The sequence below is a fragment of the Miscanthus floridulus genome, chromosome 8 (genome assembly GCF_019320115.1).
Source record: "Miscanthus floridulus cultivar M001 chromosome 8, ASM1932011v1, whole genome shotgun sequence".
NCBI lineage: Eukaryota > Viridiplantae > Streptophyta > Magnoliopsida > Poales > Poaceae > Miscanthus > Miscanthus floridulus.
In genome coordinates, this window is record NC_089587.1 from 189,211,741 (window position 1) to 189,223,767 (window position 12,027).

General features: G+C 43.1%; 1 protein-coding gene across 1 annotated transcript; it reads right to left on the bottom strand.

Annotated features, from left to right (window-relative positions):
• Positions 1 to 278: 278 nt before the first annotated feature.
• Positions 279 to 3,680, bottom strand: LOC136470370 (pentatricopeptide repeat-containing protein At1g33350-like). The gene is made up of 2 exons (XM_066468238.1): positions 3,146 to 3,680; positions 279 to 1,105 (listed from the first exon to the last, which is right to left on the bottom strand). Exons 1-2 carry the CDS (start codon positions 3,678 to 3,680, stop codon positions 279 to 281), a joined length of 1,362 nt encoding a protein of 453 aa, XP_066324335.1.
• Positions 3,681 to 12,027: the final 8,347 nt, after the last annotated feature.

Consider the following 12,027-nt stretch of genomic DNA (forward strand, 5'->3'; position numbering starts at 1 on the left):
TTCTCTGACTCAGGATGAACATCATCACCAGAGTAAAACCGGTGTGTCTTGCGGTCCACCTCAATCCAGCTACAACCAGGCAGCTTCTTGCCTATATTCTCCTCCTTCACGAATTTTCTTACTTTCATCACCTCTTCCCACAAGCCACCTTCACTGTATACATTTGCCAGCATCACCACGTAGTTTGCATTATTTGGATCCAACTCTAGTAACTTTCGAATTGCTAACTCAGAAAGTTCTACTTGTCTGTGTACTCTACATGCACTGAGCAATGACCCTCATATGACTTCATCTGCTTCAATTCTCATATCGCTGATAACATTCAATGCATCCTGAAACCGGCCTGCCCTACCAAGAAGGTCGATGATACACCCATAATGTTCAATCTCCGGTTCAAGTCTGTGCTCATGCTGCATCAATTCAAAGTACTTAATGCCTTCATCAACGAACCCTCCATGAGTGCATGCATTCAACAGTCCAACGAAAGTAACCACATCAGGTTCAATCCCTTCACCCCTCATCTCATTAAACACCGATATTGCACACTTGCTGTGCCCATGCAGTGCCAGACAATTGATCAGAGAATTCCAAGTTGCTAGGCTTCTATCAGAAACCTCATCAAAGATCCACCTTGCCCCCTCCAGATTCCCACATTTACCGTACATATCAATCAACCCATTCAGAACGGATGAGCCAAAACCAACACAGGTCCTCCACGCGTAGCAGTGGATCAACTTCCCGATCTTCAGCATCCCAAGATGCCCACACGCAGATAGTACACAAGAAACGGTGGTTGCATTTGGCCAGAACCCCGCGTCCACCATCCTCCCAAAAATCCCAACCGCCTCCACAAACAGCCCGTTCTGAGAGCAGCCTGCGATGATTGCGTTCCATGCAGCCACGTCCCTTTTGGGCATCCGCTCGAAGAGCACGATCGCATCCCCAACCTTCCCTGCCCTTGCATACCCGGACACTGTTGGAGTTGTTCCAAATTCACTCCAGGATATAGGCCAGGCTTCTGACGGAGCGAAGCGGAGACCCGCCGCCGGAGGCTTGGGCCGGAGCGTATACACCCTTGCTAGGGTTTCGTGGAGACTTGATTCTCCTGTAAGCCGTCATAGGCGTGTAACCCAAAACTCTTGAGATAGTGAGATTGTTGCTGGCTGGTGCCCGTGGTTTTTCCCCTTCACATCGGAGGGGTTTTCCACGTTAAATCGTGTGTCTCCTCTGTGGCTTGATTCTTTACTTCATATTCTTATACGTCGTTCATAACAAGTGGTACCGGAGCTTTGGGCTGTTAGGGTTCATGACGACGTCGATGAAGTTCGATCTTCCGCTGCTGAACTACGACACGCGGTTCTCGCTATGGCAAGTCAAGATGCGGGGGATTCTGGCGCAGACTCATGACTATGATGAGGCGCTGGATAGTTTCGGAAAGAGGAAGGCCGAGTGGACTCCAGAAGAGATCCGCAAGGATCAGAAGGTGCTCGCCCTAATTCAGTTGCATCTTCATAATGATATTTTGCAGGAGTGTCTGAAAGAGAAAACTGCTGCAGAACTATGGCTGAAACTGGAATCGATCTGTATGTCCAAGGATCTAACCAGTAAGATGCAGATGAAGATGAAGCTGTTCACCCTGAAGATGAAGGAGGAGGATTCAGTGATGAGCCACATCGCTGAATTCAAGAAGATCGTCGCCGACCTAGTGTCGATGGAGGTGAAGTATGATGATGAGGACTTAGGTCTTTTGCTGCTATGTTCTTTGCCAAATTCGTATGCAAATTTTCGTGACACCATACTTTTGAGCCGTGATGAACTAACCCTAAAGGAAGTTTATGAGGCTCTCCAGTCTAGGGAGAAGATGAGAGGCATGGTGCAGAATGACGGGACGTCGTCCTCCAAGGGCGATGCTTTGCATGTGAGAGGCAGAACTGAAAACAGATCCTCCAATGATGGCAATGATGGTAGAAAGAACTACGAAAGGAGAGGCCGTTCAAAGTCCAAGCCGCATGGTAATAAAAAGTTCTGTGTTTATTGCAAGCTGACAAATCATAATGTTGAGGATTGCAGAAAAGTACAGAATAAGGAGAAGAGGAAAAACAAGTCGGCTGGTAAGGTCTCTGTTGCTGCTGCTGCGTCTGATGATGATTCTGGAGATTGTCTGGTAGTATTTGCTGGTTGTGTTGCTGGTCATGATGAATGGATTCTCGATTCCGCATGTTCATTTCATATTTGCACTAACAGAAATTGGTTTAGCTCGTATAAGTCTGTGCAGAAAGGGGATGTTGTGCGGATGGGAGATGATAACCCGTGTGACATTGTGGGGATTGGATCAGTTCAGATCAAGACTGATGATGGCATGACACGCACGCTGAAAAACGTCAGGTATATACCAGGGATGTCCAGAAATCTTATCTCATTGAGCACGCTTGATGCAGAAGGTTACAAATATTCCGGTTCAGATGGCGTTCTGAAGGTATCAAAAGGTTCTCTTGTTTGCTTGAAAGGTGATCTTAATTCTGCAAAGTTATATGTCCTTAGAGGGTGTACTTTACCTGGTTCTGATTCCGCTGTTGCTGCTGTTACTAATGATGAACCTAGTAAAACTAACCTTTGGCATATGCGTTTGGGACATATGAGTCACCATGGTATGGCAGAATTGATGAAGAGAAACCTGATGGATGGCTGCACTTCGAGTAAAATAAAGTTTTGTGAGCATTGTATTTTCGGGAAGCATAAAAGGGTACATTTCAACACTTCTGTTCACACCACTAAAGGTACTCTTGATTATGTTCATGCTGATTTATGGGGTCCTTCCCGTAAGACCTCACTTGGTGGTGCTCGTTACATGCTTACAATTATTGATGATTACTCTAGAAGGGTACGGTACGGTATATACACCCTTGCTAGGGTTTCGTGGAGACTTGATTCTCTTGTAAGCCGCCATAGGCGTGTAACCCAAAACTCTTGAGATAGTGAGATTGTTGCTGGCTGGTGCCCGTGGTTTTTCCCCTTCACATCGGAGGGGTTTTCCACGTTAAATCGTGTGTCTCCTCTGTGGCTTGATTCTTTACTTCATATTCTTATACGTCGTTCATAACAGACACCAGCACGGTCCAGGAGACCACGTTCCTCTCGGTCAAACCGTCAAACAGCTTGCGCGCGTCGGCCATCATACCGTGCCTCGAATAACCATGGAGGAGTGAGGTCCTTATGACATCGTATCCACAGAAGCAGCTCTTGCAGGCGTGGGAGTGGATCGACCTGACAATGCCGACGCCGACGCCGACGTCGCAGGCAGCGCGGAGCACGAGCGGGTACACGAACTGGTTAGGCGCTGGGCGGCAGTGACGAAGCATGCGAAAGAAGAGGGCGAGCGCGTCGCGGGCGTGGGCGTAGGATGAAGGTGAGGCCGCGGCTGCGGCGGAGACATATGCAGAGAGAATAGCGGAGTAGAGGAAGACGTTGGGGTGGGGCGTGGCGTCGAAGAGGTGGCGGGCATAGGTGAGGCAGGAAAGGCGGAGAGCGGCGAAGCGGAGCAGGTGGAAGGTGGTGGCCTGTGCGGCGGCGCACCCCGTGACGAAGGCGTGGGCATGGAGCTGCTCGAGGTGCGCGCGGGTGGAGCAGCGGGAGAGCACGGCGACGAAGTCGCGGCGGGATAGCTGAGGCGAGCAGCGCATCGTCCCGTGATCCCGTCCCGTGTGGTGGCGCCGGCTCCGCCCGGCCGCGCGGGAGGGGGCTCTCTGGTTCTCGTGGTTCGTGGGAGGCGGTTTGGACCTTGGATGGTGTTTTTACGGGCTGGGCCGCTGCTAGGCTTGTTTTCTAAGCTATGTTTGGTTAACTGGGTTGGGTTGGGTTGGGTTGGGTTGGCTGGACCCATTTTTACATGTGTTTGGTTGAGATTAGTTAGGCTAGGTTCGACCAATAGTGAAATATTTCTCTAGGATGCGGGTTTAATCTGTCCATCCAAATTGAAGAAACCGGCTCGACCCACTTCGTCTCGCACGAGTCCTGGACGAGCGGGGGGCGACAATCCTGCCATGACGACAGCGACACGCCAACACGACTTGGGCTCACGGAGGCGACATGACCTAGGCGAGCTGGAGTGGCCGGGCGGAGGAGCCACAGAGCGGGCAGTGGGCAGATCTAGACGGAGTAGCAAGAGCGGGCTGCGGAGGACTAGCTGCGACCGCAAAGGAGCAGTGGCCCGGGGCGTGCGGGCAAGATCAAGACGATGCCGGACTACGTGGGAAGCAGTTTCATAGCTAGAGGTAGAAGAAGAGGGTATAAAGCTGTCATGTGACCCCACGAGTTGGTGTCTCATTTCACTCCTTCGGATCCTCGAAACCAAACACAAAACTAGGTTGAATCTAGCCTTCTCAACCAAACAGCACACGGGTTCATCCCATCCCTAAACTCTAGGTTAGGTTCAACCTATCCATGACCTCGAACCAAACATACGCTAGAAAATCCATGTGGCCTCCTTCTTTTACTTTGCGAGCCCATTTTGTTTCTTTCCATAAAATGAACCAAAATTTAAAAAAAAATGACTCCTCCAACTCTTAAAGCCGCTCCATTTACCTCACTAAACAGTTTTGATTAACATAGCACTACGCCAACTATTATACATGGCGTCAAGCAGCGAGAAGAAAGATAAATAAGGCTTTTAGGATAGTTCAAGGAGGTCAATTGACTTTGAAAAAATATAAATTTTTTAAAAGAATTATCTAAAATTTTCCCTAAAAATACACATTTGTAAATACTAAAATATGATTTAATGTTAGCAAACTTATTTCACTTAAGAAAAATATGAAACCAATTCCTTACTTTTTCCTAAAAGCGTGCTCTATATTTTTTTTGCACCATAGAATAGAACAAGATTTTAGGAAACGCATGAAATCTGGCATGTTGAACTCGTCCGAACTGCATTCGTGCTCGATCATGTGTTCTCGCCACGTGCGTAGAACTACGATGGCCACGACGAACGAGGAAGTGGTCGCGTTGGTTCAGAGTTTGTCGGCTGTGGCTAAGGCCCCGTTTAGTTGCCGGCCGAGGTTGGCGTCGCCGGATTCGTTCATCACTGTAGCGCAGTGTAGTATTTCATTTGTATTTGGTAATAATTATTCAATCGTTGACTAATTAGACTTAAAACGTTCGTCTCGCAAAGTACAACCAAACTGTGCAATTAGTTTTTGATTTCGTCAACATTTAGTACTCCATGCATGTATCGCAAGTTTGATGTGACGGGGAATCTTCTTTTTGCATAGTACTAAAGTTTGGATTTGGGGTAACTAAACAAGGACTAATAGTCCAATAAATCTACACATGTCATCGTCATGCAACCTGCTCGTTTGATCGTAAACGATCGTGAATTATAAGTCATAATAGTATTTTTTTCTCATACCAAACCAGTCAGCAGTAATAATCCACGATTGTTTCAGCCGAAACGAACAGGCTGATGAAGCCCCTAAGCTGCTACAAAGTTAAACCACATGATACATGTTCTTAGGCCCCTTTGGAACGTAGATAGCAAAAGTTTAGGGATGGAAAAAGGATAGGCATTTTATAGGAATTCAATTGTAAAATAGAGGATTAAAACTATAGAAATACGGTAGAAGTAGATGTTTGGGTACTCACGGGAAATTTATAGGAATAGGAATATTAGGAACCGTATAACCCACATTTATTCATTTAATTAATGGCATGGCAGATCACTTTTCAAACTGATTACTTTAAATGCACTCCCAAGGTCTACCGGGGTGTACTAATCACTAGTGATGCCTCGGTCCTACACAAGCAAGAGTAAAAAAATGAGGCTAGAGTGGATGTTTCAATTCCTGTAGAATACGTTCAAAGTCACCAATGAAGGAAAATTTCCTGAACCTTTCCTGCGTATGAATCCTGCAAACCAAAGGGCTCTATAGTATCTATTCCTAAGGATTGCTGGTTCCTGAGTTTTTCCTTCGGAAATCCTCTGTTCCAAAGGAGGCCTAATGTGCAATCATAACTTAAATTATATGTTTTTTAAGTTACCATGCATGTCGTGATGATCAAGACATTGTTGCCGAGGCAACGTTTTTTCTAGTTTGCACAGCGGTTTGTATGGTGATTCACACTGCGACCTGAAAGAATTTTTGTCTTAATATGCATCGTTCATTTCATATTTGGTCTAGTTTCAAATTTGAGGAGAGCATATAAGATTCAAAGAATTCTAAGCGAGGAACAAAAAAAGTAGAGCGAGATTTTTATTTTGAAATAGCTTTAAGGGTTTGTGATAGAATAACCGAGTGCATAATTTTCACTTTTAATTTCTCTTTCCTTTTAATTTTAGAAAATATTGCTTTAATAAAAATATAATAATATTTAAGAGTTAACTTCCACAATTGTTGGAAAATTAAGCATTTGTAGGACTATATTTGGTTAAAATTGTGTAGTTTGACTTCTCGATGAGTAAGCACGACAGTTAATTAAAATACTCCCTCCGTACCAGAAAGAGTGTCATTCTCATTTTTCGGAAAGTTAAATATTTTCAACTTTGATTAAATAAATATATATATGTAATATTAATATTTATAGTATATAATTAGTATAATTGAATAAATCTTTGAATATATTTTTATAATAAACTTATTTAAAGATGCAGATGTTACACATATTCTATTATAAACTTTTTAAACTTAAGCGCAAATTTTGTAGCAAAACTCTTTAGGAACGGTTCCAAACTCCAAAACTTCATGGCTCGCGTTTCCACGCAAACTCCAGCCCTGCAGCGTTTGCTGAACGTGATCAAAAGGGTGAAAGATGCCTTCGATTTTTTTCTTAAAAAAATGATTCCTTCGTGACATGTCGTTTCGTCTTCTTGTCGCATAATAAATATCCTTCTGCCCTTGATTAACAGTCGTAATTGGTTTGCGTGCTAAAAAATTTGACTCGATTTATAGAAAATACGTGGAATATTTATATCTTCAAATAAATTTATTAAAAAAACTAGATTCAAATATCTATCTAATGATATTAATTATGTATCATAAATATTAATATTTTTAATATATATTTAGTCAAAGTTGTTTCTCAAAAAACGAAAACGACAAATATTTAGAGATGGAGGGAGTACACATCTCGCTTATGATTAGTTAAATTTTTTAAGGTTTGACTAAATAGAGAGAAAATAATATTAATATTTGTATCTTTGAATAAGTTTATTATGAAAATATATTCCATAACCAATCTAATGATACTTAGATCAGTCTCAGTAGATAGTTTAAAGGCGTGGTTTCCAAGACTGTCATGTCATATACAATGGAATGAAATTAGGATGAAACACAATGCAAAATTTCATTCTAGACTTTCATATGCATTTAATTTCATGTCTCATGAAAGCATCTATGCTCCTTGTTGGATTTCGGTGATTAATGACTATACGAGATTACTGTGATTAACGTGTGTTTTATAGATACAATTAAGTTAGGTCATGGTAATGGCAATTGATTAGGCAATCATGGTTGTCATGCCCCTACGATGGAAATCGTTTCAGTTTTCAAAGGATGGACGACAAGGTTAAAAATAGACTAGTTCTAAGTGTCGTTTGATGTTGAAGAGACACTTAGAGTAGTTTAGGATTTTATTTTTCCTTTGGCCGTACTATTAAGGGAGGTATGGACGGGTAGCTTGACCTAGGTGAGTCTAGTGGGTTAGGTGTGGTGCACACTTATCAAAACTAGCACTAGGTAGCTCCTAAATAGCTCTTAGATCAATTGGAGCAACTTCTTTCACATATGATTACGAGTTGGAAGTGAATGGAGGGTCAAATATTGACCGGACGCTAGTTCCAGTGTAATCGGACGCTGTGTGCCAGAGTCCGGTCAACTCCAGTAAGGTTACAGGGAGGGAGAATCATAATCAGATGTGTCCGGTTAGTGCTGACCGGACGCTGGCTAGAGTTCAGCTACTGACCGTACGTTGAGCAGCAAAGTGACCGAACGCTGAGTACCAAAGTCCAGTCAATATCAGTAAGGTTCCAGAGAGCACTTTTTATAAACCGGACGCTGGTCAGAGTCCAGTCACAACTTAACTGCTCGGTTGCGGGGAGAACTGATCGGAGCATCCAGTCACCTTGACCGAAGCGTCCGGTCACCCCACAGTGGCACATAATGTTTCGTTTTGAATGAGGGATTATAAATACTTCATCTATTCACTGAAGGGATCACTTTTGCTCATTTCAATAGCTGAGAAACACCATTAAGAGTGCCAAAAAGAGCAAGGTTGAAAGGTCCTAATATGGCTAGAGAAGGGGTGAATAGCCTATTTGAAAATCTATAAATCAACTAGAGCAATTTGATTAGTATGACAAATAGCGAAATACAAACTTGCTCTAGCGCTATAAGGATTGCAAACCACCTATCCAACAAATCTAGTTGCAATGATAGCTAGACACATAATTTGCTATGATGCTACTCACTAAGAGCTCTCAATCTTTCTACTCTAAAGAGCTCCACTAACCAAACTTAAATAGCAAAGCAAGCTCTCAAATCTAATTACACTAAAGCGCTTGCTACAACTAATTTGCAAGAATATAAGAGAGCGAGTAGGATGGTTATACCGCCGTGTAGAGGAATGAATCAATCACAAGATGTATATAAAACCAATCACCGGGAGAATATCAAATGGCAAGAGACAACCAATTTTTCTCTCGAGGTTCACGTGCTTGCCAACACGCTAGTCCCCGTTGTGTCAACCAACACTTGGTGGTTCGGCGGCTAAGAAGTGTTTCACAAACCTCGTCCACACGATTGGACACCGTAAGAACATACCCACAAGTGAGGTAACTCAATGACACGAGCAATTTACTAGAGTTACCTTTTGGCACTCTGCCGAGGAAGGTACAACTCCCCTCACAATCACCGGAGACAGCCACGAACAATCACCAACTCGTGCTGATTCTCCACCGCTGCACCGAGCCGTCTAGGTGGTGGCAACCACTAAGAGTAACAAGCGAAATCCATAGCGCAACATGAATACCAAGTGCCTCTAGATGCAATCACTCAAGCAATGCACTTGGATTCTCTCCCAATCTCATAAAGATAATGGATCAATGATGTAGATGAGTGGGAGGACTTTGGCTAAGCTCACAAGGTTGCTATGTTAATGAAAAATGTGTAAGAGAGTGAGCTTGAGTCGGCCATGGGGCTTAAATAGAAGCCTCCACGAAATAGAGCCATTGGGCTCCTCACTGCACTGAACACGGGCCGACCGGACGCTCCGGTCATATTGACCGGACGCTGGACCTTAGCGTCCGGTCGTGCGATGTGCGCCGTGTGTCATTGGCTTCAAACGTCGATCGTCTGATTTCAATGGTCAAGTGATGACCGGACGCGTTAGTTAGAAAGTGACCGGATATTGGACCTCAGCGTCTGGTCGTTTCCAGTAAGGTTCCAAACGCGAATTTTCACGACCGGACGCATCCGATCATGCTCGACTGGTCTCACCCAGCGTCCGGTCACTCAATGTCTCCACTGCGCACCACACGTCAGCGTACGTTAGCATTGATTAGAGGCACCTTGCCAGCGTCCGGTCACTCTTCGCACTGGTGTTCGGTCACAAGACCAAGACGCGTGCTCACTGCTGCTACTGACTGGACTCTGAACCTAGCGTCCGGTCACTACACCACTAGCGTCCGGTCACTCTGTGAACCTCTTGTCTTTTCTGTCTAGGGCACCGGTGGTACCGTCGGACTATCCGTACTCTACGGGTGGACACTTTGCCGGTGATATTTCTAACCCTTGCTCAAATGTGCCAACCACTAAGTGTATCACCTTGTGCACATGTGTTAGCATATTTTCACAAAGCATTTCAAGAGTGTTAGCACTCCACTAGATCCTAAATGCATATGTAATGAGTTAGATCATCTAGTGGCACTTTGATAACCGCATTTCAATACGAGTTTCACCCCTCTAAATAGTACGGCTATCTAACCTAAATGTGATCACACTCGCTAAGTGTCTTGATCACCAAAACAAAATAGCTCCTACTATTTATACCTTTGCCTTGAGCCTTTTGTTTTTCTCTTTCTTCTTTTCCAAGTTCAAGCATTTGATCATCACCATGCCATCACCATCGTCATGATCTTCGCCATTGCTTCATCACTTGGAGTAGTGCTACCTATCTCATAATCACTTTGATAAACTAGGTTAGCACTTAGGGTTTTATCAATTAACCAAACCAAACTAGAGCTTTCAATCTCCCCTTTTTGGTAATTGATGACAACCCTTTCACAAAGATATGAGTTGAAATTTAATTGAATCCATGTTGCTTGCCCAAGCATATTTACCATGTGTAAAGGAATATGGACAAGTTTCATGAACTCCAAATTGTAGCAATTGCTCCCCCTACATATGTGCTAAGAGTTTAGATTGTAGCTTGCACATATACTTAGATAGGAAATATAGGAGTCAATTTCTACCAAATGATGCTAAGGTATAAGAGATGGATCTTTGAAGCGTGATACAAATCGGAGTGCACCAATATACCATCCTTAGCACCATTAGTAACTAAACATACACAAAAACTAGAATACCCCATGGGATCAATATTACAAATAAGGGTCTAGTTTTCATAGAATGAACATAGGTCTAGTTTCTTTAGCCTATGCTTGCTAGTTTTCATTTCAACATTCAAACCTACAACTAGCATACACTACACAAGCATAGATATTGAAATTAAGAACTTGTACCATGCAAGCAAATATATGAAATGCACATTCAAATGCATCGTACAAGTTTATGAGCTTGCTCCCCCTACTTGTATGCAATTTTGATTGATCCCCTTACAATGTCTTTTCATTTGTTTGCTCCTCCTATCTTACTATCTTTGTGAATTTCTCTCCCCCTTTGTCAATAATTAGCACAAAAAGAGGGCTCAAATTTTAGATAGGTTAGGGTAAAACCATGTGAAGTGAGGATCATTTTTCCCAAATTGGTTCAATCTAGATTACTTGCAAAAGTTATTTAACTCGGTTTGATCTAAGGACAAGCTTCTTCACACCTTCAAATAAGTGTTATCTTGTACCATGTTGAGTTAAACACTTATAGCTCATTTTATAGATCAAACACTAGGTTTATAAGCCCACAAACATGTCATATGGTACCACTAGATCATTTCAAGCATACAAGCAATAGTTGTACCATACAAGCATCAAATTTATTTGATTTTCATGAATGAGCCTAGGACATGATAGGAATGACTAGATGCACTAAACAAGTCCTTAGCAATGGATGGATGGATGACATGTCAATCAATTTTACCTTGCTTTGCTCGAAGGAGAGACATGTCATATAGTGGGGGTGCATCAACACATATTGGAGAAGTCAAGTATGTTCAATTCATTCCTTAGCTTGCAAAACCTCTTTTCATCAAGTGGCTTGGTGAAGATATCGGCAAGTTGATCTTCGGTGCCCACACTCTCAATGCAAATGTCCCCTTTTTGTTGGTGATCTCTTATGAAATGATGGCGGACATCAATATGCTTTGTTCTTGAGTGTTGAACCGGGTTGCTGGTGAGCTTTACGACACTTTCATTGTCACATAGCAATGGCACTTGCTTGAATTTGATTCCAAAGTCACTCAAAGTAGCCTTCATTCAAAGTAATTAAGCACAACAACTACTAGCCGAAATGTACTCCACTTCGGCAGTTGAAAGTGCTACACTATTTTGCTTCTTTAATGACCAAGACACGAGTGATCTTCCCAATAGTTGACATGTGCTCGATGTGCTCTTTCTCTCAACTTTGCATCCCACATAATCGGAATTCGAATATCCAATCAACTCAAATCTTGCTCCTTTGGGATAACATAATCCAACATGTTGTGTATGCTTCAAGTACCTTAATATTCTCTTAGTTGCCTTCAAATGACTTTCTCTTGGTGAGGCTTGAAATCTAGCACATATGCATACACTAAACATCACATCCGACCTTGATGCGGTCACATAGAGTAGACTTCCAATCATGGATCGATATATCTTTTGATCCA

Excerpts from the sequence above, each read along its gene's own strand:
- LOC136470370 (XM_066468238.1), bottom strand. The coding sequence starts at position 3,680 with ATGCGCTGCTCGCCTCAGCTATCCCGCCGCGACTTCGTCGCCGTGCTC. Across the intron at positions 1,106-3,145 it reads CGCGCGCAAGCTGTTTGACG|GAGAATCAAGTCTCCACGAA; the intron begins GTTTGACCGAGA and ends GACGGCTTACAG.